Here is a 27721-nt window from a genome sequence, read left to right as displayed (position 1 = left end):
GATCATCATCACACTGAACATAGCCTGTGCCATATCTTGAGAATGTCAAAGCCTTCTGGCAAATTTTCAATATCAAAAAATCTGAAGAAAATATTACTAAATTTGAACATATATTCTGCATTTTGATATTATCTAAAGTCATAGGGAGTAGAATTAGGCCATTTGGCCCATCAAGTCTACTCTGCCATTCAGTCATGGCTGATCTATCTCTCCTAACCCCATTCTCCTGCCTTCTCCCCATAACCTCAGACACCTGTAAAATATAATTATAAAATGCATATAAAATATAATTATAAAAAATTACAAACATGGACAGAACTCTGGAATCTAAGTGTTTTTTATGTCAAAGGGATTCGCATTCAACACTATTGGTATATTGTGGTACAAATGGTCATGAAGCTATACAGCACAGAAGCAGGCACAAGCAGCCCAACCCATCCACAATGACCAAGTTGCTTAACTGAGGCCCATCCCATTTGCCTTTGCCAGGCCTATATACAATTCCTATCCATGAACCTGTCCAAGTGTCTCTTAAATGTCGTAATGGTACCTGCCTGTACCACTGCCTCTGGCAGTTCTTCTCATGTACGCATCACTCTTTGTAAGAACAAGTTGCCCCAAGGATTCTTTTAACTTTTGTTTAGTTTAGTTTAGAGATACAGTGCAGAAACAGGCCCTTCGGCCCACCGGGTCCGTGCTGACCAGCCATCCCCGCACATTAACACTGTCCTACACACACTAGGACAATTTTTACATTTACCAAGCCAATTAACCTGCAAACCTGTACGTCTTTGGAGTGTGGGAGGAAACCGAAGATCTCGGAGAAAACCCATGCAGGTCACAGGGAGAACGTACGAACGCTGTACAGACAGCACCCATAGTCGGGATCGAACCCGGGTCTCCGGCCCTGCATTCGCTGTAAGGAAGCAACTCTACCGCTGCACCACCGTGACCACTGTGAATCTCTCCCCTCTCACCTGAACCTATGTCCACTGGGTTTTGTCTCCCCTCCACCGGGATAGACTGTGACTATTCATCTTATTGATGCCCCTCGTGATTTTGCTTTCCCCTATAACATCACCACTCGGCCACCTACGTAAACATAGAAACATAGAAAGTAGGTGCGAGAGTAGACCACCAGGTCCGTCGAGCCCGCACCGCCATTCGCTCATGGCTGAACACTAAATAGACACACTTACCCACAAACAGTAGACACAAGACACAGAACACAAGACACTACCCTCCCCTTTATACCGCTATCACCCCTCTCCACCCCAAGAACCGCGTGATCTCCTGGGGGAGGCAAAAAACCGGATAAAAACCCAGGTCCAATTCGGGAAAAAAATCCGGGAAATTCCTCTCCGACCCCAATCCAGGCGATCGACACTTGTCCAGGAGATCACTCAGGTCTACTATACTAACCATACCTAGGTCCATATCCCTGCCCTCTCCCCGTAGCCCCTTATCCCCTTGGCAGCTAAAAAAACATCTATTTTAGACTTAAATATATTTAACGTTTCTGCTTCCACTGCTCCCTGGGGCAGTGAATTCCATAAATTAACCACCCTCTGGGTGAAGAAGTTCTTCCTCATCTCAGTTTTAAAAGAGCCCCCCCTTATTCTGCAACTATGTCCCCTAGTTCTAGTTTCCCCGATCATTGGGAACATCCTCGGTGCATCCACCCGATCAAGGCCCCTCACGATCTTATATGTTTCAATGAGATCGCCTCTCATTCTTCTAAACTCCAAAGAGTAGAGTTCCAGCCTACTTAACCTTTCCTCATATGTCAATCCCCTCATTGCAGGAATTAATCTTGTAAACCTTCGCTGCACTGCCTCCAGGGCTAGTACATCCTTTCTTAAGTATGGACCCCAGAACTGTACACAGTATTCCAAATGTGGTCTCACTAATACTGTGTACAGCTGCAGCAAGACCTCCGTGTTTTTATACTCAATCCCCCTAGCAATAAAGGCCAAAACTCCATTGGCCTTCCTGATTGCTTGCTGCACCTGCATACTAACTTTTAGTGATTCATGTACTAATACCCCTAGATCCCTTTGCGTTGCATTACAACGCAGCTCCTCCTCATTTAGAAAATAACTTGCCCTATCATTTTTTTTCCCCAAAGTGAATGACTTCACATTTATTAGTATTAAATTTCATCTGCCAAGTTGTTGCCCACTCACCTAGCTTATCTATATCCTTTTGCAGACTCTTCCTATCCTCCTCATCCCCTACTTTTCCTCCCATTTTTGTATCGTCCGCAAATTTTGATATATTACACTTGGTTCCCTCCTCCAAATCATTTATATAAATTGTGAACAACTGGGGTCCCAGCACCGACCCTTGCGGAACCCCGCTAGTTACCGGTTGCCATCCCGAGTATGAACCATTTATCCCCACTCTCTGCTTCCTATTTGTTAGCCAATCCTCTACCCATGCTAATATATTACCCCCAATCCCATAATTTTTTATTTTTAGCAATAGTCTCTTATGTGGCACCTTGTCAAAAGCCTTTTGGAAGTCCAAGTATACCACATCCACCGGTTCCCCTTTATCCACCCGGGTTGTTACTTCCTCAAAGAATTCAAGCAGATTCGTTAAACAGGACTTCCCCTTCACAAAACCATGCTGGTTCTGTCCAATGAAGTCATGTTTATCCAAGTGCCCCGTTAGTGTTTCTTTAATAATTGTCTCTAACATTTTACCCACCACCGATGTTAAACTAACCGGTCTATAGTTACCCGCCTTCTGTTTACTTCCTTTTTTAAATATAGGTGTTACATTGGCCATTTTCCAATCCACTGGGACCGTTCCTGCCTCCAGGGAGTTTTGGAAAATTATCACCAATGCATCCACAATCCCCACCGCTATCTCCCTCAAGACCCTTGGATGTAATCCATCAGGCCCAGGGGATTTATCCTCCTTCAGTCTCATTAATTTCCCTAATACCACCTCCTTGGTGATTTTAATAGTATTTAGCTCCTCCATTCCTACCGCCCCCTGTTTATCCAGCGTTGGAATATTTTTTGTGTCTTCTATGGTGAAGACTGATACAAAATACTCGTTTAATGCCTTTGCCATTTCCATGTTCCCCACCAACAACTCTCCAGTCTCACCCTCCAATGGACCAACGTTCACCTTAGCCACCCTTTTTCTTTTTATATAGCTATAAAAACTCTTACTATTAGTTTTTATGTTGTTCGCTAAATTCCTTTCATAGTCTATTTTCCCCGTCTTAATTAATCTCTTAGTTATTTTTTGCTGACCTTTAAATGCTTCCCAATCCTCTACCCTCCCACTATCTCTGGCTACCTTATATGCCCTTGCCTTCAGCCGAATACTATCCTTTATAGTTTTACTGAGCCATGGCTGACTGTTCTTACCCTTACCCCTTTTTTTCTTCATAGGAATAAATTTTTCTTGAAGGTTATACAGTAGATCCTTAAACGTACACCACTGCTCATGTACCGTCTTATTCTTGAGTCTGCTATCCCAGTCAACTTTGATCAGCTCAGTCCTCATACCTTCATAATCCCCCTTATTTAGACTAAGCACCCTAGCCTGAGTTTCAACCTGCTCCCCTTCTATTTGAATATGGAATTCGACCATATTGTGGTCACTTGTTCCCAACGAGTCCCTAACTATGACATTTTTAATTAATCCTGCTTCATTACACAGGACCAGATCCAAGATTGCCTCCCCCCTTGTCGGTTCTGTGACATACTGTTCTAGGAACCCGTCTCTAATACATTCTATAAACTCTTCCTCTAGTCTACCCTGCCCAGTTTGGTTTGCCCAATTAATATGAAAATTGAAGTCCCCCATGATTACAGCAGTTCCCTTTTTACATGCGTCAACTATTTGCAGATTTATGTTCTGACTAACAGCGTCACAGCTATTTGGAGGTCTATAAATTACACCCACTAGTGTTTTTTTCCCCTTGTTATTCTCTATCTGTACCCAAGCTGTTTCACTATCCTGATCCTTCAACGCAATATCCTTCCTCTCTATTGCCGTTATTCCCTCCCTTATTAAAAGGGCCACCCCTCCTCCCTTTCTTTCCTGTCTATCTTTTCTAATTGTCGAGTACCCCTCTATATTTAACTCCCAGTCCTGATCCCCTTGCAGCCATGTCTCCGTAATGGCCACGATATCATAACTATATATACTTAATTGCACCGTTAATTCATTTATCTTATTTCGAATACTCCGTGCATTTAGATAAAGCACTTTCAGATGATTTTTACTACCCTTCCTTTCCGTTTTTGCCCCTTTTACATCTAGAGCTTTATCTTCACACATTCTGGATCCTCCTGTCACATTTTGATTTTCCGCTTCCCCACTGATACCCTGCTCTATTTCCTCTACCCCTGCCGTTATTACCCCCCTTGATACCTCCCCCCCGCTACTTAGTTTAAAGACCTCTCTACTGCCCTAGTTATATGATTTGCCAGGACCCCAGTCCCAGCACCGTTCAGGTGAAGTCCGTCCTTACAGAACAGATCCCCCCTGTCCCAGTACTGGTGCCAGTGGCCCAAGAAACCAAACCCATTTTTCCCACACCAGTCTTTGAGCCACGCATTCAGCTTTTTAATTTTACGTACCCTCGCCGATTTGGCCCGTGGCTCAGGTAGCAATCTGGAGATCAGTACCCTCGAGGTTCTGCTTTTTAATTTATTCCCTAACTGCTCAAACTCCTTCAGCAGATCCTCCTTCCTCGTCCTTCCTATGTCATTGGTCCCCACATGGACCACGACCACTGGATCCTCCCCCTCCCTCTGCAAATTTCTCTCCAGCATCGCAGAGATATCCTTAACCCTAGCACCGGGTAGGCAACACAGCCTTCGGGACATGTTCTGCTGGCCGCAGAGAACCTTATCTACCCCCCGAATAATACTATCCCCTATCACAACGGCATTTCTTCTAACTCCCCCCTCTTGAATGGCCCCCTGATCCACGGTGCTGCAGCCAGGTTGCTCATCCCTCCCACAGCCCCTGCGCTCAGGGGAAAAATTACCCAGCCTATCCCTTGTAACTCAATCCCTTCACACCCAGTTCTTGGTAACCATTCTTGTACATGTTACAATTTCATTCCTGAGAAATGTGTCGGAAGGAACTGCAGATTCTACTTTACACCGAAGATAGACACAAAATGTTGGCGTAACTCAGTGGGACAGACAGCATCTCTGGAGAGAAGGAATGGGTGACGTCTTCAGTCTGAAGAAGGGCCTCGACCCAAAATGTCACCCATTCTTTCTCTCCAGAGATGCTGCCTGTCCCGCTGAGTTACTCCAGCAGTTTGTGTCTATATTCAATTTTAATACATCTTTCCTACAACTAGGTGGCCAGAACTGTAGTGATTTTGTGCATTGTACAATGCTGCAAATGATATTACGCAATGATCCTTTGATATATATATATATATATATATATCCTTATAATAGTTGTATTAGTAGTAAAGGAAGGATGTTGTCAATTTTCATTTGAGTCTCAGTCAATGATTCCACAAAGAACAGATGAAGAAATTGTTTTTATGCTGTTTTGTGCTGCTTGGCTTATGGAGCACTCCAGGGACATTGCAGAATCGGTGACTTCTTAGAATATATAGTTCATTATCTCTCTCAACACTTTGAAAACCCAGTAAAATGTTCTGGCAGTACGTTCTCACTGAAAATTTTCTATTACACAAACCCATTTGATGACTGCAGAGTTTCCGTGCACCTTGTGAATGAATTGCAAATACCCCTTCTCTGCAGCAATGTCTGGAAATGTAATCAACCCAAGAGAGCCACAACCTGCCTGTGCTGCCTCTACAGATTAACCTCTCCTATCATATTATTGTGGCAGGTATATTTTTTAAAACACAGTTGCAACTGGATAAAACCAATTTCATTGCTGGAATAATCCTTTGGTATTTTATTAGTTTATAAAGATTCTTCTGAACAGTAATTTTACTGGAGGGTAAAAGGCTGTAGTTGAACAGAACCAATTAGAATTTATTGTTGCCCAGGATACATTAAGCTATGACTTGAAATCAGTTATGGACTTGAAACTTTGTCGGTCATACATACTTGACCAGATATCACCAATTCTGCAAAGCTCCATCAACAAAGTAACGCAAAATAGCAATAAAATGATGTAGCTTCATCTGTTCTTTATGAAATCATTGACTGGGACCTAAATGAAAATCAACATCATCCTTCCTTTACTACCAATACTGCAAGGCCAATATGCAGGAGGGTAAAACTGTCCACATTAAAGCCCACATTGAAAATGTTAATGCCTCATGCCAATACTCATCTTTTTCATTCAAATTTATTTTCTATACTTTAAATATCTTGACAATGTGAGCCTCAGCAAAGTGAATTATAAACATGTAAGATGTGGATCACTTTGTTAAGTTTAGTTTAGAGATACAGCGTGGAAACAGGCCCTTCGGCCTACCGAGTCCGCGCCGACTAGCAATTAGCCATACACGTTCAATCTTACACACTAGGGACAATTAACAGATGCCGATTAATCTATAAACCTGCAGAATTTATCTATAAACCTGCAGAATGATCTATAAACCTTTGGAGAATATACAAACTCCATACAGACAGCACCCGTAGTCAGGATCGAACCTGGCTCTCTGGCGCTGTAAGGCAGCTACTCTACTGCTGCACAACTGTGCTGCCCTGTCCTGTAACCATTTTCTGGGCATGCCATTTGCAGGCTAAAAAGAGGGGGGCCTGGTGCGGATACTGTGTATACTCTGTAACTTTGTCAGCACCATTATGTGGTGACTATTTGCATACCTTGGGTATGCAAGCAAAGAATTTCACTGTGACTTGTCTTAAGTGACAGACATAAGTAAGGCAGTTACAGTTTTAGACTTTAGAGATATAGGGTGGAAAAAGAACCTGCAGCCCAGCAAGTCTGCGATGACCAGCGATCATTCTGTACACTAGCACCATCCTATACACCAGGGACAATTTACAACTTACAGAAGCCAATTAACCTACAAATCTGCACATCTTTGAGTGTGGGAGGAAACCCGAGCACCTGGAGAAAACCCACAAGGTCACGGGGAGAACGTACAAACTCTGCATAGGCGGCACCTGCAGTCATGATCGAATAGTCGCAGCGACACCATCATTGTGGGGTGGATCTCAAATAATGATGAGACGGAGTACAGGAAGGAGATTGAGAACCTCATGTTCTGGTGTCAAGACAACAACCTTTCTCTCAATGTCAGCAAGACATAGTGATCGACTTCAGGAAACGAAGCGCTACACCTCGGCGCCAAAGTAGAGATGGCTGAAAGCTTCAAATTGTTAGGAGTCAATATCACCAACAAATTGTCCTGGACCACCCACATTGAACCAATGGCCAAGAGAGCACACCAACGCCTCTACTCCCTTAGAAGGCTTAGGAAGTTCACCAAGTCCCCAACAACTTTCACCAACTTCTACAGATGCGCTGTAGACAGCATTTTATCGGGATTCATCACAGCTTGGTTTACATAGAAACATAGAAACATAGAAATTAGGTGCAGGAGTAGGCCATTCGGCCCTTCGAGCCTGCACCGCCATTCAATATGATCATGGCTGATGGAACATCTCCATCGAAGACTGCAAGAAATTACAGCAAATTGTGGACGCAGCCCAGACCATCACACAAACCAACCTCCCTTCCATTAACTCCATTTACACCTCACGCTGCCTCGGCAAGGCCAGCAGCAAAATCAAGGACGAGTCTCACCCCGGCCACTCCCCTCTCAAATCGGGCACAAGGTATAGAAGTGTGAAAACGCACAACTCCAGATTCAAGGACAGTTTCTTCCCAGTTGTTATCAGGCAACTGAGCCATCCTACCAAAACTAGAGAGCAGTCCTGAGCTACTATCTACCTCATTGGAGACCCTTTAAATATCTTTGATTAGACTTTCCTGGAGTTTTTCTTCCACAAAGTTATTCACGTTATCCCCTTTATCATTCCCTGTACATGTTTTGTCTTTCTGCTGACTGGTTAGCACGCAACAAAATCTTTTCACAGTGCACATGACAATAAACTAAACTCAAATGAACCCGGGTCTCTGCCGCTGGAAGGCTGCAACTCTACCACCGTTCCGCTCTGTTTAACACTATCAAAAAGTTTCAATAATAATTTCCCGGTGCTAGGTCATATTTAACAAACCTATTGTATTCATTCACAAAGTTTATCATGGTGAGATTTAAATTTCATGATATCTGCATTATCAAATTCATTACCATTAAGACTACTGAACCCTATATGAAATATCAAATGTGACAGGTTTTAATTTCTTACACAACAGGCATTCTTGTTTTAAATAGCGTTATTTTTGAAAAAACTTTTCCCATTAATGTTCTACGTACAGATTTCTGAAAATGCAATAATTCAGTTCCTACGGGTCTGGAATAAGTGTTTTTTTTGTAGTACATTGATGCTGATAACAATCAGTGGCAAATATTGCTTCAATTCATCCTTGCCACAGAATTAAAACACAACACAAATTTTAAGTGGGTGTTTGCAAGCATTACTTATAAATTAGAATCAGGACTAAATATGCTGCAGGGGTGTCGATCTCTAGGAAGAAGGAATGAGCCTTGAAATTGTAAATTCGTAGAGCCAGAGTGTCGAAAATGAATTAGCCACTTTAGTTCCATCCTCCAGCACTGGGCTCAATCTGTGAGACACCATTAACATGCACTTGGAGAGACAGGAAATGATCAGGGCAAAGTCAGCATGGGTTTGGTCAGGAGAGAGAGATCCTGTCTGACTAGTTTGATTTTGTTTGATCTAAGGTAGTGTATTTGATGGATTCTACATGGACATCAATAAGGACTTTAACAAGGTTCACCGTAACTCGTTCCGTAAACACACTTCCACATGAGAAACAGATCCAAATAGGAACATAGACACAAAAAGCTAGAGTAACTCAGCGGGACAGGCAGTATCTCTGGGGAGAAGGAATGGGTGACGTTTTGGGTCGAGACACTCAAATAGGAACATATTGTATCTGGGGTAATTTGACAATTTGGATCTGAAGTTGGTTTGGTGAAGGAGGTGGATGATGATAGTTGAGGACTTTTTGCAATCAGCATTGTAGAGATTATTTTGGGTTTAGTGCTGTTTGCTAGATAATAATGATCCGGATATGAAAGCCGGAGGCATGGTAAGTAAGTTCTCAGACAGCAAGTAAATTGGTGATTTATTGAGAGGGCAGCATCTTTGGCTACAACATGAGATCATAATTAATAATATGGGCTGAGAAGTGGAAGATAGTACATAACCCAGAAAATCACGAGATGATGTATTTTAGATGAATTAATGAGGCTAGGACATATAAAATAAATAGTAGGTCCCAAGGAAGTGCTGAGGAACAGAGGGTTATTGGTGTACATCTCCAAGGATCCCTTCAGGGTGTAGCACAGTAGATAAGATGACTAATTAAGAGCATAGAAGGAATACTTGCCTTCATTAACTGGGCATAGAATATTAAAGCATGAAGTTATGGTACACCTATATAAAACATTAATTAAGTTTTGTGGAAGAATTGTGTGTAGTCCTGCTCGCCAAATCTTAGAAAATAGGGAATTCACCAGGACTTTGAGTGGGATAGAGCATTTCAGCTCGAGGAGAGACTGAGTGTTTTTTTGAGCAGAGAGAGCTTAAAGCAACCGGAATGAAGTAACCAAAATGATGAGGGGCCGAGATAGTGAGAAACCTTTCCATTCAATAGAGATGTGACTAACCACACCGCATGGGTATAAGGTAAAGATAGGAGATTTAGAGGGGATTTAAGGAAGAATGTTACTTTACTCAATGGGCGGCTGAAATTGGGAACTCACTGAGGTGTGATGGCATGTACTCCCACAACAAATATTTCGGTAAGCATCTGGGAATGGCTTGACAAAGAAAGCTTTGGGCTAAGAATCGAAAAAAGACATTTGTATAAGTCCAAATGGCTGGAACAAACATCATGGGCTGAATGGCCTATTTTTGTTCCATCTCTGCTTCCATTAGCTACTTTAAGTCTCTGCCCCTTGGTTTTTAACTCTTTACTAAATGAAACATGTTCTTCCTGAATACTCTATCAGAATCAGAATCAGAATCACACTTTTATCTAGGCCCCTCATGATATTACACATCATAAATTCATAGCGTCATAAGCGGTAGGAGCAGAATTAGGTCATTCAGCCCATCAAGACTACTCCCCCATTCAATCATGTCTAATCTTTCTCTCCCTCCTAACCCCATTCTCCTGCCTTCTCCTCATAACCCCTGACACCCGTACTAATCTAGAGTCTATCTATCTATCTCTGCTTTAAAAATATCCATTGACTTGGCCTCCATCTGTGGCAATGAATTCCACAGATTCACCATCCTCTGACAAAATAAATTCTTCCTCACCTCCTCCTAAAGCAACATCCTTTAATTCTGAAGCTATGACTCCTGGTCCTAGACTCGCCCACTAGTGGAAACATCCTCTCTACAGCCACTCTATCCAAGCCTTTCACTATTCAGTACGTTTCAATAAGTTCTTCATTCAATGTCCGTCAGTCTATTCTGTACCAGAGCAAATCTCTCCAGTTTACCAAACCTATTCTCAGAACTGAATTTATTAGTCTGGTGACATCTTTGTAAAAGAAGAGACATAAAAAGCTGGAGAAACTCAGCGGGTCAGACAGTATCTCTGGAAAAAAAGGAATAGGTGATGATTTAGGTCGAGACCCTTCTTCAGATTAAGAGTCAGGGGAAAGGGAAACGAGAGATATAGACAGTGATGTAGAGAGATATAGAAAGATATGCAAAAAAGTAACAATGATAAAGGAAACAGGCCATTATTAGCTGTGTGCTAGGTGAAAATATGTACAGACAACGAGACTTAACAAGATGACTTTGAAACTGGTGTGACTTGGGTGGGGGAGGGATGGAGAGAGAGGGGATGCAAAGGTTACTTGAAGTTAGAGACTTGCTCCAATGCGATCACGGCACTCTGTAATATGGTGACTACAACTGTGCACAGTACTCATGCTGGAAGTAAATCGGTGTTGTATACAGATCGTGAATCACTTTTTTTTGTACTGTGTGCCTCAGCTTAGATAGGTAAGCATCTCACGTGCATTATAGCCACCATCTCAACCCGTCAAAATGTCTTGCTGTGTAGTCCACCCTATAATTTTCCTTCTCACCACTCACTCCACCCATAAGTTTGCTTCCAGTGACTGGAGTACAAGGATACCCAGCATTTGTCCTGTCGAACTGTAAAATGAGCTGGCTCATGAGGAGTGCAGAACAATGACCAGGTCTGCTATTGCGATACCCATCCACGTTTATCTGTTCCAGATGCGATGGCAGATTGAGTTGTGGTCTGTTGCTGAAAGTGGAGCAGGCTCAGAGCAGACATCAGATGCCATTCCACCAGGCCCTGACCCCACAAGGCCTTGCTTGCAGCTGCCAAGTGGTTTGAACGATAACACTTAAAAAAACACTCAAATGGATTTTGGAGTAAAAACTATCAAAAAATGTGAAAAAATTAAACTTAATTGTAATACCACAAAGTGACAAATAATGAAAAGCATTAAAATACAAATAACTCAAACATTTGCTGCACTTAAGTTCTTCCACAGAGTTAACGGGCCTATTCACATGAATGGACTGTCATTCACATGTCAGCCATCTCAGGCAGAAAGTAGAGATCCTGAATTCAAAGTGTGTCTTTTCCTCACCTCAACAGTGCTCAGTCTCACTGATCAGCGATGACTTCAGTCAGGAGCCAAGTCTTTCTATCTGTTTCTCCTATTCTTTGAAGAATCAACAATCAAACTACTTTCTTTGCCTTCACTGTAGTAAGTTTCTGCAAAAATACTTGTGCCTTGACTGCAATGGTAACTTTCAGTTTCCCAGCCTCAAGATAATTCCAGATTGATGCCGCAAACGTCTGTCCAGTCTGCTGTTTATTGCTGAAATTGAGAGGTAACGTCAATCAGGCACATTACGGTATCACCTAGACCCTAGCCAACAATGGACTCTTCCTTGATCACCGTTACTTTTACGCATATCTTTCATTCATTTGTCATATCACCGCTAATATCTCTCATTTCCCTTTCCCCACACTTTCAGTCTGAAGAAGGGTCTCGACCCGAAACATCACGGTTCCTTCTCTCCAGAGACGCTGCCTGACCCGCTGAGTTACTCCAGCTTTTTGCGTCTATCTTCGGTTTAAACCAGCATCTGCAGTTCCTTCCTACACATTACCTCTATGGTTCCATATGTTAATTTAGTCCCAAGTCCTTCAGTAGAACCTCTTCGCACCTGTGTAGTTGGCTCTGAAAGCGTATTAAGCCAATAGGATGCATGCAAGAATGGTTTATTTGGAAGTGAGTCCTTTTATTGACAAATACATTTGCAAAACTAATTTCTGTTATTAAACTTAATTGGCTTTTACTTATCTAGACTTGTGCACACATGCATTAATCGATATGTACAAATAGCTAGAGTAGAGCAGTACACCAATTTTACAGCTGTTACTTCATTAACGTATTCTTGATGCCTTGTGCTAATCTTCCACAGGCATAAGAACACTTGGTAGTCACCAGTTTTCAAGCTGACACGGATCACGGGAAAACACAACAACATATTTTATAAGCACAGACACACTCTGTTACATAAAACACAAACCACATCCTTCCTGCGACACTAAATCTGCATCTTCTTTGAGTTGACAAGGTCTAATCAATAAGCATACACGGATGAGATCATTTAAGATTAACTGCCATTCCGACTGAAGGTCATAATCTTGCCTTGCTCATGTGAAAGGTAATTAAGAGCTGGAGGCTTCGGACTTGCTTTACACCATTGTCCTGGCACTGAAGTGGAATGTTGGGTCACCTTAACACTTTGGAAGTCACATAAAGAGAAGGAACTTAACTATGTAATTCACTGAAGAGCAATATCAGGTGTACATGTGTGATGTTGTGCTGAAACTGACATTATTTCTCTGAATGTCTAGGAAGGAATGGCAGATGCTGCTTTAAACTGAAGATAGACACAAAAACCTGGAGTAACTCAGCGGGACAGACAGCATCTCCGGGAAAAAGGAATAGGTGATGTTTCGGGTCGAGACCCTTCTTCAGACTGAAATTTAGGGGAAAGGGAAATGAGAGATATAGACGGTGATATATCTCTGAAGATGTGTTGAAAGATTTTACTTTGGTTACCTTTTAACTCAGCAAGTACCCACCGTCAGCCCTTAAAGTGTTGCACACAATGCCACCTACACTCTCCCAGCTCTTGAGATACGTCTCCACTGAATGATTGTTTGCGACATTGGGAAGGACTTGGGAGTGTTCCTTCATAGGATCAGTGTGACCTGACTATGTTGAAGAAGAACAGTGTTTGCAAGAGGCATACATTTGTGCAAAGGGGCTACACCCTCCAGGGATATGGCCAGATGCTCCTGGCAGGAGGTTGCCATGGAAATCTCTACAACAACTCTACAAATCTCTACACGAACATGAGAATGCGGAAAAGTTCTAATGCAGGAAAATCTCCATGCCTACTCAGACGGCGTCTGTCAGCTGAAGGCAAATTGGGTGAAGTCCCCCCTCTGTTAATAGAGCATTTAGGTGACCATCCTAATGCAGCAACAAATAGCAAACTTTAAATGTAACAGAGATCAGTAGCAACAGCTTAGAATGGTCCTGAGGCAAGGAAGATGGGAGTAACACTGACTCAATCTCCATGTTCAAAGGTAACATATGAGGTTATATTTGAGATGGAGAGAGGTCACAGATCTCAAAATGACAAAGAATGAAGGGGGCCTTGGCCTTTTAAAGAGCTCAGGATTCTGTCGCAATATTTTGACCCAAAACGCTGGCCATTCCTGAGCAACCACAGATACTTCTCGACTCGCTGAGATCCTTTTGCAGGTGGCTTGTAGCTTGAATAGAATGTCGCAGGAAGAAAAAAGGTGCAGTTGGGTTGATGGAGTGCTGAACCTCCGACCTTGTAAAGAATACATTTCCATTGGCAAATTGTCTTTTTATGAACTTGAGAATTGAATATGAAAATAAATATCTCAGCCGTGTTATTAACAAGATCAACATGGTCAACCTGTTATCAACACTGGAGTCATGACAGGTCAGTAAAGGGTCTGTGCGTAGTCTGTGGCATCTCACCTGAAATGCCGTGTGTTCAGAATGCTATGGGCATTCATCGTAAAAAGTACCAGAAGATTAATTTCTTACCTACATTTCAGCTATGTTTACATGTTCATGCAGTCAAGTGAATGCAGTTTTGGCTACATTTCAGGCATAGAATTGAAGACAGATTTTTGCATCTGTGAAGCACATGGATAAAGCATGATAATACTAAGTGTGGATTTAACACAGAAATGATGAGTGTAGAAATCTTGATTTATGACTGAAATAAACCATGTTAATTTTAAAACCATCTTGAGAAAGCTGCAGTGGAGACTCCTTTTATTAAGAAATCTTTGTGTGAGATTTAAACAAAACCATACAATGTGCAATGCACATTTCTGTGTCATAATTAGTTTTGGATAACCCAAAATACACCAATCAATTTGTAACTAGCAAACATTCTCAAAACTATCATATTTATTGATTCTCAATTGCTCTTTGTATTAACTCAGCTCTACAACATTAAAGATGTGCACACCTACATTTTAGCTGAAGAATACCTTGGGGTGGAATTTCAATTGTGGTTCCTTGTGTAAAAATGATTTTTGCAGTCTGGAAACAGCTCTGCAATAAACTCTCCGAAAGTGTTGTGTTCCATTAGAGACAATAAAATCAAAATTCGGAAGAGGAGTACTACCACTACCCAGCTATATGTTCAAGAGTCAAGAGTATTTAATTGCAACCTGTAGTGGGAACAGAACAGTGAGATTCTTACTTAGAACATAGAACAGTACAGCACAGGAACAGGCCCTTCGGCCCACAATATATAAGCACAACATGATGCCTAGTTAAACCGATCTCATCCGTTAGTGACACAGCGTTGAAGCAGGCCCTTTATCCCACCGAGTCCATGCCGACTAACGATCACCCGTACACTAGTTCTACCCTACATTCTAGGAACAATTTACAGAAACCGATTAACCTACAAACCTGCAAGTCTTTGGAATGTGGGAGGAATCCGGAGCGCCCGGTGAAAACCCACGCTGTCACAGGGAGAAGGTACAAATAATAATAATAATAATAAAGCTTTATTTCAGACACAGGTCCATATAACACATCATACAGTATGAGATACAAAAATACATTAAAAATTGCATATTAGCCTATAAAATATACAAGCTATTGCACCAATGCCGTCTTAGCCTAGAAGTGAATCTATAGCAGCTTTTCAGAGGGCTGACTAGGGCTTCAATTATGTGGTTCTCTGACTTGTCCAGGCGACACATAAAACTAAACATCAGCTGTCTTAAGAGTGCCTCACAGGTTGGCACTCTAGTGGACACAAACAATTGACTGGCACTATGCCACTTAGGGACACGAAGCAGCAACCTCATTGCATCATTGTATGCTACCTTGAGCCTCTGCATACTCTTTTTCTTATAGTTAGACCACAATTGAGCAGTATTTAACGGTGTGATGTAGGTTCTGAACAGGGAACACTTCACAGAGTCAGAGCACATAGAAAACTTCCTTATAAGCATGTTAGCTTGAAAATAAATTTTACAGCGCTGTCGGTAGAGGTCTTTGTCATCCGTCCAGTCATCGGATATGACATGACCTAGGTATTTAATTTCCTCACACACAGCAAGAGGACTGTCTGACAAATAAAAGGTCGGAAAAGTTGATTTCCTGTCCTCAGCACTTCTAACTATCATTATGCGGCTTTTCTTAGCGTTATACTTTATGTCATAATCAAGGCCATACTGAGAGCACACCTTCAGCATCTGCTGCAGCCCAGCACTATATGGACAGAGCAGGACCAGGTCGTCTGCATACATAAGATGATTAACAATAGTGTTGCCCACAAGACAGACAGTTTTTAACCTATTTAACTGATTTGATAATTCATCCATATAAACATTAAATAAAATAGGAGACAAAATTCCTCCTTGCCGCACTCCGTTACTAACACAGAATGGAGCAGATACAACACTGTCCCATTTAACCTGAAACGTTTCATGGGCATACCAAAACACTAAAATTCTCACTAAAAATTTAGGGGCACCTCTATCTAGCAATTTTACAAACAATTGTTCATGATTAATTCTATCAAATGCCTTGGACGCATCAATAAAACATAGGAATACAGATGAATTCAGGCTTGTGTACCTGAACATCTCTTTAAGAGCATAGATACACAGGTCAGTTCCATGTTTTCTTTTGAACCAAAACTGATTGTCAGTAGTAAGGACATACATTCCTAGCTTTGTTAACAGTATTCTCTCCAGTACTTTAGACAAGATACTGGCTAATGCAATAGGTCGATAATTGTCAATACTGTTGAGCTTACCAGCCTTATCTTTAAGCACAGGCACTAACATTACAGACATAATAGCATTTGGCAGGACACCATGAACCAGACAACCATTAAAGCACATGGAAAGCAAAGGGCTGAGCTTATAGCTGGCATATTTTAGATGTTCTGCAGTAATGCAGTCCATACCGCAGGCTTTGTTGTTATCCAACATGTTATTGGCATCATAGACATCTGCTGCCCTAACTATCATACCTGCAGAGAGATCAATATGTTCATGATTGATTCTAACTGGGTTACTTTTAACACAATTAAAAAGATTACGGTAGTGCTCACGCCAAATCTCAGCTATTTTTTCTGGGCTACTAACACCTTCAATGTCAGACGGTAGGCGTGTTTTATTGTTATTCATTACTTTGACCTCTTTCTCTGACAAACTCTGTACAGACAGCAGGATCGAACCGGAGGTCTCTGGCATTGTAAGGCAGCAAGTCTACCTCTGTGCCCTGACTGTACATGATCCATATCCCTCAATTACATCACTTCCATCTGCCTATTTAAAAGCCTCAATTCCAACTATCATATCTGCCTCCACCACACCCTTGGCAAGGCCCCCACCACTCTCATTATAAACAGCTTGTGCCCCACCCATCTCCATTAAACTTTCCCCCTCTCACCTTGTACCTATAACCCTCTAGTGTTGGACATATCCAGTCTGGGAAAATGTATTCTGACTATTTAACCCATCTACGCCTCTCATCATTTTATATACTTCTATCAAGTCTCCCCACAACCTCCTACATTCCAGAGAAAACTGTCTAAGTCTATGCAATCTCTCTCTGTATCTGAAACCCTCTAATCCGGGCAGCATTGTGTAAACCTCCTCTGCACCCTCTCCAAAGCCTCCACACCTTTCCTGTAATGGGGCGACCAGAACTGCACTCAATACTCCAAATAAACTCCTACATGCTGCAGCTTTATAGGCATATGTCAATGCCACAACACAAAAATAAATATACAATAAACAATAATAGCATAAATCTTCCGTTATACCAGGTAAGCATGCCATAATAGTGCAAGTCAAAGTACATAATGCAATTCTTATCCATGGTGCTGAGGTAAAGGACAATGAGGGGAGGTTAATAACCGTGATGTACTGGGCAATTTCCACCACTTTCTGCACCCACTATGTTCTTAGGTGTTTGAATTGCGAAACCAGGCTGTGATACAACCAGTCGGTATGCTCTCCACCTTGCAGCTGTAGAAGTTTGATAGAGTATTCGGCAATATGCCGATGAGCTTCATTTGTGATTGATGAGGTTTATTTGTGATTGCTTCAATGTGCTGGGCTCAGGGCAGATCATCAGAGATGTGTGTGTTGACTCTCTCCACTGCCGTCTTGCTGATGAAGACAGCTTCATGGCTTTCTCTGAAGTCCTTGGCCTTTCTGACATTGAGAGTAAGTTTGTTGTTCTGGCACCTCTCAAGCTGATGAACAACCTCTCTGCTGGACACTGATTCAGCGTTATCCATTGTTGATCCAACATTGATTGTATTGCTGTTGAATTCGAAGTTGGTTTAGGAACTATGTCTTCCTTCACAGTTATGGGTATAGTTGAATAGAGGCAGAGGACTGAACACACAGCACCAGATGCGCCGTAGAAAGCATTTTCTCGGGATGCATCACATCTTGGTTTCGGAACAGCTCCATCCAAGACCAAAAGAAAATCCAGCGAATTGTGGACGCAGCCCAGACCATCGCACAAACCAACCTCCCTTCCAATGACTCCATTTATACCTCACGTTGCCTCGGCAAGGCCAGCAGCATAATCAAGGATGAGTCGCACCCTGACCACTCCCTCTTCTCCCCTCTCCCATCGGGCAAAAGGTGTAGAAGTGTGAAATACACACCTCCAGATTCAGGGACAGTTTCTACCCAACTGTTATCAAGCAACTGAACCATCCAACCACAACCAGAGAGCAGTCACCTCATTGGTGACCCTCGGATTATTATTGATCAGACTTTATTGGCTTTATCTTGCATGTATCTGTACACTGTGAATGGCTTGCTTGTAATCATGTATTGTCTTTCCGCTGACTGGTTAGCACATGGCAAAAGCTTTTCACTGTACCCTGGAGCACATGACAATAAACTAAACTGATACTAAACCCACCCCCCTCTTCTTCCCTAATATAGCCGCCTCATTCTACCTCCCCCTCCTAGACCACACTTGGACTTACACCTATTTCCCCCCTCCCTCCTGCTTCCCTCTAACTTCACAATTCACAATCACAACTCTTCACTTCCTTTCACTTGCACTTTTTGTTTTTCATCTGTTTAACCATCTGCCTATCCAAAACTCTCCTCACCTGTATCAACCTGTTACCTGCCAGGCTTTGTCCTGCGAGGAGGGCCATCTGAGAGTGAACTGTCCTGGAATAAGGAGGGGACTGTCGAGAGTGAGGGGACTGTCAGAGAGCGGGGGGACTGTCGAGAGCGAGGAAGGCTATCAGGGAGACGAAGGAGGCCATTGGAGAGTGAGAAGGACCATCGACAACAAAGGGGGTCCCGGCAGGGGGAGTGGGAGGGGGTGCACCAAGAACGAATGGGAACAATGGGGGGGGGGGGTTTGGGGTTAGTCACCGTGAATGAAGGGGGACCCAGTGAGCAGGCCACCAAGAACGGTGGGACCCGGCGGGATGGGGAAGGGGGGGACGGGACCTGTTGCCACGTGAATAGATAGGAATGTTCGTGTGTTTGTCAGCGCCAAAACGTGGCGACACTTCTGTCCTGCCTGGGTAAGGTCTGCTACATGATTTTACCGGGTTGTATGTCAAACAAAGCATTTCACTGTACTGAGGTACATGTGACAATAAAGTATCATTGAATCCTGGTCTCTTCTAGCTTTCTTTCAGATACTCAGTCTGACGAGGAGTCCCAACCTGAAACTTCCAACCTCTTCATTTTCTTCAGAAATGCTGCCTGATCCTCCGAGTTACTCCAGCACTTTAGTTTAGTTTTGAGATGGTTAGGTTAGTTTGGATGTATCGTGCGGAAACAGATCCTTTGGGCCAAGAAGTCCACGCCGACCAGCAATTCCTGCACATTAACACTGTCCAACACAACAGGGCCAATACACAATTACACCAAGCCAATTAACCTACAATCCTGCATGTTTTTGGAACGTGGGAGGAAACCAGATCTCGGAGAAAACCCACGCAGGTCACAGGGAGAACGTACAAACTCTGTACAGACAGCACCCGTAGACAGGAACTAATCTGGGTCTCTGGCGCTGTAAGGCAGCAACTCCACCGGTGTGCCACCGGGCCATCTCTGCTCCGGTCAAAAGACTTATTCCAATTGTCTTACTTCTTCACCTTCTCTTTACCACGCACACTTAAGGGCCTGTCCTACTTGGCCGTCATTTACGCGTCGTGACACGCACGTGATGCGCGCATGGTGCGCTTTATGCGCGCATGGTGCGCGATGACATAGGCAGTGACGCGTCGCCGTGCGCGGAGTCCCAGGATTTTGCGATATACAAAATCTTCGCATGCCATCTGCGTGACGCGCAAATGACAGCCAAGTGGGACAGGCCCTTTAGTCATCCCACGCTACACTGCTATGCAATTAAGTACACATTATTAACTGTGAAGATGGTGTATAGCTGTTTCATCTGATGTTTAGCTTAATTGTAACAAGAAAACTGTACAGAAAGCATTGTGGGGGCGAATTTAAACAACATCACAAACTCTTCAGAAGATTCACGAGTTGATTTATCAAAGATATTGCCTTGTGAAAACAACATTATCCAATTTGTTGCTGTCCACCTGCATTAGTTACCAGAGGAATAATTTCTTAGCTGTGTATCAGCAATGCGTTAATTTGTTCTTTTTCAGCTCATTTTCGGTTTGCACATAAGATTTTCCATCAATTTAGATTGTTACCATAGAAATACTGTTTATTTCTCCAAATACATTGGAGAAATTACAACAAAGTCACTCCATTAGCATCTAGTAAACATCAATGCATGTTACTGATGTGAAATATTGTGACAACATTGACCCCAATCTCTTTCAGACTCAATTCCCTTCCTTTGCTTTTTAAATTGGCAATAAGTTATTTTAAACGGCAATAATAATGGTCGGCATAATTTTTTTTAATTGACCCGAGAAGAAGTTAGTTTCATGCATAATGATCACCTACAATTAGATGCAGTATAGTCAACCTTATATAATTCTCCACTTGTACACCTGGGGAGTTGTGCTTTAAGAGGGAGAAATGTTCCATAGATTCACAAAGACACCATTCTGACATAGTGGTAACCATAGAATTGCATTTTCAGTTGTTGTTCAGAGCTCCCCCATCACAATCCCTGTGTATAATCTGTTCCACAAGAAACAAAGACCCACCAGAGTGGTACATAATAATCACAGAATGGCCCTGGGAATCCATATTAACAAGGTGAGACAACTGAGTATCTGGCGTCATGCATAGCCCAAGGAATCTGGGGCCAATTACCACTGCCCACTCATCTCCAATGAATCCACTATCCTTGATGATATTGGAAAAATCTAATAACAGCAAGGAAGCACCATTTACCATTGTTGTGGACTAATAAATTCATTATCAAACGGTTCATTTATCTTGTTTAAGAAGGAACTGCAGATGCTGGAAAATCGAAGGTACACAAAAATGCTGGAGAAACTCAGCGGGTGCAGCAGCATCTATGGAGCGAAGGAAATAGGCAACGTTTCGGGCCGAAACCCTTCTTCAGGTTCATTTATCTTCATCACTGACTAAGTCAGGTCCGGAGTTGCCTAACTGAGTCTGTGAGAAGTGAAAAAAAACACGGGGGAACCGACTTGATCCCACTCTTGTCAATCTATTGACGGCAAATGGATTAATCTGCAACAGAATTGATTGGAGTAACAGTCCTTCAAAAGAAAAATCCCAGTTGACATTGGGGACACCATTATGGATTTATATTACAACACCATCATGGTAAGTGGCATAGATTCAGAACAGGACTGGTGATTCGTGTTGCGTTCCAGATCACTGCCACTTGCAGATTTGGATTCTACCATGTAGCTTCCGATATTATTACATCAAATCAAAGAATCAATTCTTTTTTTAATACAATTTTTTGTTCAGAATAACATGTTACTATAATCTAGGCATTTATGGATTATTTGTAAATTGAAGATATCATTATTACGTGAAATCACTTTACAACAAAAAGGTTGAGTACGGAAGTACAGAAAAACAGTGGTACATTGGTGCAGCAACAGGAACTCAGGCCACCAAACTATTTCAAAATGAAGGACAAAGCTATGACGTCGAGGGGTTATGGGGAGAAGGCAGGAGAATGGGGTTGAGAGGGAGAGGTTGGTCAGCCAAGATTGAATGGGGAAATAGACTTGATGGGGCCGAATGGCCTAATTCTGCTCCTGGAAGTGATGGAACTTAATATGAACCAAAAAATAATTATTTAAGTTTAATTTTGAAATACAATGACATGAAGATTCAGGGTTTTAAAATAATATCAAAATAAGAGATTATTGTGCAGGAAGGAACTCTGCAGCCTGTGATTGAGGCGGGTCTGTTGCTCACGTGAAGAATGCACAATTCATCTACATTAAGTAAGTATCCACGCGTGGCCAAGAGAAAGGGTAAATAAATCCACGAGAAACAAAATGGGAAACTGGTGATATGGTAATTGAGATAAAATGGATCATATTACCTAGAGACAGAGGTTCAAAGATTATAGAACTGAACTCAGAAGAGTTTGTTTCGGCTCCTCAAGAAAAAGTTGTGGAATTTTATAATACAAATTTGAATGCAAAATCACCAGGTGTGAAGAAAAGCAGTACAACTAATTATTCAGTCAAGCTCTGAATAGTCTTATGGTGTTTAGTTCCATTTATAAGACGGGAAACAGATAGATAAGAAAAGGTCGGTATATTGCAGAATTGTAATTTCAAGGGGCGTAAATATTTTGGCTCAAGAAAGTGCTGAATGGCACTTGAAATGGCAGTGACGGAGAAGTCACAGAGGACACCAAGTCACAGAGGACACCAATCTGCTGGAGTAACTCAGCAGGTCTGGCAGCATCTCTGGAAAACATGGAAAGATGATGTTTCAGGTCGAGACCCTTCTTCGTCTGCACGTAAGGTGGAAAGCTGGGAAAGGGGAGAGACAATACAGAGTGTGGCCGGTAGACACAGTCAAGGGTTTGTTTTGGACTGGAAAGGAAAGTAGCAGGGCGTGGGGCGCGGAGGGTGGGGATGGAGGGTAGAAGTAGGCGGGAGTCCTGGTGAGGCCCAGGGAAGGGGGATGGAAGGAAGGGGGGGGGAGGAGAAAGAATGGGGGGGGGGGGTACGTAAAAATTGGAGAAATCAACCGTTGGGTCGTAAGCTACTCAAGCGGAATCTGAGGTGCTGTTCCTCCAGTTTACGTGTGGCCTCATTCTAGCAATGGAGGAGGCCCAAGAGAGCAAGGGCAGCATGGGAATGGAAAAGAGAGTTAAAATGGTTCGCAATCGAGAGATCCAGTAGGCCTTGGCGGACCGAGTGCAAGTGTTCAGCGAAATGGTCACCGAGTCTACGCTTGATCTCGCCGATGTACAGGAAGCTACACTGGGAACACTGGATGCAGTAGATGAAGTTTGAGGAGGTGCACATGAACATCTGTCTCACCTGTAAAGACTGATGCGGCCCCTAGATGGAGACGAGCGAGGAGGTATGGGGACGGGTGTTACATCTCTTGCAGTTGCATGGGAAAGTACCTGGGGAGGGAGTGGGGAGGGTGGGAAGGGACGAGTGAACCAAGGAGTTGCAACGGGAACGGTCTCTCCTTAAGACGAAAAGGGGTGGTGACGGGAAGATGAGACTAATGGTGAGATCACATTGAGGGTGATGGAAGTGTCAGAGAATGATATGCTGGATGCAGAGGCTGGTGGTGTGCAGTGGAGGTCCTGGGGAATATCCTTGTTCCATTTGGAGGGAGGGGGGGAGCAAAAGCAGAACTTTGGGACACATGGAAGACATGGGCGAGCAAACCATCGATGACGGAGTGAGGAAAATCATGTTGGCTGACGGTAAAGGGGCATCTTGGATGACCTAGAATGGAAAGTCTCATCTTGGGAGCAGATGTGGCAGAAACAGAGGAATTTAGAGTCGGGAATAGCATCTTTGCAAGAAGCAGGGCGGGAGGAAATATAGTCTAGATAACTGTGGATGTCGGTACATTTATAGTAGACATCGTTCGATAGTCTGTCGCTTGTGATGAAGACAGAGAGATCAAGAATGAGGAGAGATGTGTCAGTGATAGTTCATGTGAATTTGAGGATGGTGGAAGATGTTGGTGAAGTTAGTGAAATCCATGAGTTCTGCACGTGTGTAGGAGGCAGTTGTCGATGTAGTGGAGAAAGCGTTGGGGACAGGGCCAGTGTACGTCTAAAACAAGGACTGTTCGATGTAACCGACAAAAAGATAGGCATAGCTGGAGCCCATGGCTACACCTTTAACTTGGAGGAAGTGAGGGGAGTCAAAAGAGAAGTTGTTGAGGGTGAGGACAAGTTCTGCCAGGCAGAGGGGACTGTTTGTAGAAGGAAATCAAATTGGGTCTCTATTGGTGGAAGAAACAAAGGACCTTGAGACCTTCCTGGTGGGGGATGGAGGTGTAAAGGGACTGCACGCACACAGTGATGATGAAGCAATGGGGGCCTAGAAAGTAAGAGTTATTAAAGAGATGAAGGGCATGCTTTTTGTTCTATCTGGTGTGGGAGTATACTTGTCCGTGCTGTGTGTCTGCTCTGTGGGGCAAATGCGTTGAGCAACACCATGCAAGTCAAACAAACTGATTCTAAACTTCTCCCGAAGTTAGACACAAAGTGCTGGAGTAACTCAGCGGGTCAAGCAGCATCTCTGGAGAAAAAGGATGGCTGACGTTTTGGATCGGAACCCTTCTTTAGACTGAAAGTTGAATAGAATGAACTGGAGGTCAGAAGAGGTCAGAGTAGTAGGAATCACAGAGGGGAGCAGTGAGGGAGGGTCTCACAGAACTCCCGGCGGAGCGAAGGAGAACGTTTTCAAGTTGAGTTCACTGAGGAGAGTGATCTGATGAATAACAACAAACATGCTGAAGACATGCATGATAAAACAACAAAGCAAACATGCTGAAGACATGCATGCATGATAAAACAACAAAGGCAACACTCTGGGTCCAAAGCTAAGCAATCTTACAATTAATGGATCGATCAACGATTTACAGTCCTGCAACTCCAGTGGTAAATGAAGTGGAGTTTCCCAAATCATCCCAATCCTCATATATGGCAGTGCCCAGTACTTGGATGTCAAAGATAAGCCTGAAGCCAAAGCAGTCATTGACGCGGCTATTCACTGGGTACTCTGTGGTGAACGATTCATTTTTAGATTATCTAAAGCTTTTCCACTATTTACAATTTGAGAATATGAATACTCTTCACTTGGCTGGATGAGTGCAGATTGAAGAACACTCACCAAGCTTACTTCACCAAGGACAAAGTAGAGTACTTCATTGGTACCCAGTCATAGGAATATATTCCTGCAGCTGCTGAGAAATGTTTCTAGTAAAGAGATTACAGCAACTTGTCAAGGTTTTTTTCAAACATCATATCCCAAAACGTGAGGCATCTGCTACCAGGCAGGATAAAGGGCCTGTCCCACTTGGGTGTCATTTGCGCGACATCATTTACGCGTCATCATTTACGCGTCACGACGCACGACCCGCGTGCATCGAGATGCGCACATGGTGCGTGGTGACGTAGGCAGTGACACGCGGTTGCGCGCGGCACCCCAGGATTTTGTCATGTACGCCATCTGCGTGACGCGCAAATGACACCCATGTGGGACGAACCCTTAAGGGCAGTGGGTGGATAGAATGTATACCATCTCTGGGTGTCTATATTGGAATTAGCAACCATTTCCAGTGCAGTTGTTCCTCTACCATATAGACTACAACCCGTTCAAGGCAGCAGTTCACTCTCACTACCTCCAGTACATTTAGGGATAGGAAATTAATACAAGGTCTGCCGGAAACATAAGTTTCTGGTGAAAATGTAAATTAATGTTTGAAAGTGCAAGTCTTCAAGAAAGTAATTTCTTTCAGAAATTAAAGATTAACATAATTCAACGAAACATTTTACAACAAGCAATTATCTTTCTATTTCTGCTTGATCAGTTACTCTTATTTCCATATAAGTTTGAAGTCAATATGCAGTTTAAGATACTTTGGAAAAGTTAAAATGAAAACAGATATAATATATAACGAATGAATACACTAATGACAGTTTAGAGATTAGAACTTTTACGATTTACCAAGGGCAAAAATGTGCACATTTCTACAAAATCTTTAAAGTACCTTGTTTCCGATAGCTTTTTTAGGTGGGAAATGAAAAGTGTTCACTGTCAGGAATTTGGTCCGTAGTCTATTGTGCAATGCTCTGAATTCAGTGTATCTCCTATACACATTCCATTCATCATCTTTGATCCGAATGTAAACCTGCCATGACAAAAAAATAAACAAATGGTGAATGGTCATGTTGGTGCTTTAGAGAGATAACATTCTGTTACTCAATTACATGCTTAGTAAAAGTATGAAGCTTCTGTCTTCAATCTTAAGGAAGCTGTGCACATGGGAGCCAGATGATTTATCACTTTACAATGCTTCCAGCAAGCTGTTATCAAGAACAGTCTGTACTCTGTAATGATCTACACTCTATATATTGTACAAACGCTACAATGATGTACAGTCATACTCAAGATAATGAAAATCAACTACCAATGTAGGAAGTTGAAAGGTACTACATTATCTTCTCTCAACACAAAACGATAATAATCAAATGGAAAAGAAAGGTCTGTTAAATGTTTAACACCTTTAAGTTGGCAATTGTTGTTTGTTTCACCAAATGGCATTTCATTTCAAAATGATAGCATTCAGTTTCCTGCAATAAAACATGCCACTTAACAGTAATGTGTTCAATTTAACAGCATGAAATTAAAGATGAGAGATAACAAAGCTCTGAAGTAGAATTCCACAAGGCTTTATCCAGAAATACACTGTGATAGGTATTGGAGTTGCAGGCTGGACATGCAGTGGAGATATTTGGACACAGGTTTCCCGAAATGTTGCTGAGTTTGTGACTTGTTTCATGAATAGATGTCCTGCCTTGAAGTCAGTCTGACAGGCTTGGTTGCCAGATGGGTAGGGAAGGCTGTAGAATTGAATGAAGCTCAGAGGCCGATAGGCTTGCTGGTTAGTATGAGCAGTCTCAGCATAGAGAAGGGCAGGGGCCAACAAGCAGAGTGTGATGTATGCTGTCAAATTAGATTGTGAGGATGTCAGAGATCAGCTTTTCTTAGCCCAAATCCATTTGATAATCCTGTTCTAGCCCTTTGTTTTCTATGTACCTGCATTGTTTCCCAAAGGCCCGACAACACAGGCACATTTAAAAAAATAGAAACCATGTATTCAAGAAAGTTATATATACAGTGCCTCAATAATATTTAGGACAAAGACCCGTCATTTATTTATTTGCCTCTGTACTTCACAATTTGAGATTTGTAATAGAAAAAAACACTAGGGGCTAAAGTACACAATATTCAGATTTTAATAAAGGCCATTTTTATACATTTTGGTTTCACCATGTAGAAATTACAGCAGTGTTTATCCATAGTCCCGCCATTTCAGGGCACCATAATGTTTGGGACACAGCAATGTCATGTAATTGAAAGTAGTCAAAATAATATTTTGTTGTATATCTGATGCATGCAATGACTACTTGAAGTCTTCATGGACATCACCAGTTGCTGGGTGTCTTCTCTGATGATGCTATGCCAGGCCTGTATTGCAGCCATCTTTAGCTTCTGCTTGTTTTGGGGGCTAGCCCCCTTCAGTTTTCTCTTCAAAATATAAAAGTCATGCTCAAGTGGGTTCAGATCGGGTGATTGACTTGGCCACTCAAGAATTTATCATTTTTAGCTTTGAAAAACTCCTTTGTTGGTTTAGCAGTATGTTTGGGATCATTGTCTTGCTGTAGAATGAACCGCCTGCCAAGTTTTGAGGCATTTGTTTGAACTTGAGCAGATAGGATGTGTCTATACCCTTCAGAATTCATTATGCTACTACCATCAGCAGTGTATCATCAATGAAGATAAGTGAGCCAGTACCTTCAGCAGCCATACATGCCCAGGCCACAACACCCCCACCACCG

General features: G+C 42.5%; 1 protein-coding gene across 1 annotated transcript in view; it reads right to left on the bottom strand.

Annotated features, from left to right (window-relative positions):
• snx29 (sorting nexin 29) overlaps positions 1 to 27721 on the bottom strand; it is a 679392-nt gene that overhangs the window by 90562 nt on the left and 561109 nt on the right. Inside the window, exon 19 of the mRNA XM_033040302.1 lies at positions 25870 to 26010. Within this exon, the coding sequence (XP_032896193.1) occupies positions 25870 to 26010 (141 nt within the window). The remainder of the gene's footprint in view (positions 1 to 25869; positions 26011 to 27721) is intronic.

This window comes from Amblyraja radiata, chromosome 22 (genome assembly GCF_010909765.2).
Source record: "Amblyraja radiata isolate CabotCenter1 chromosome 22, sAmbRad1.1.pri, whole genome shotgun sequence".
Lineage (NCBI taxonomy): Eukaryota > Metazoa > Chordata > Chondrichthyes > Rajiformes > Rajidae > Amblyraja > Amblyraja radiata.
Note: the sequence above shows the minus strand (reverse complement) of the source record. Positions and strands in the feature narration are given on the sequence as shown.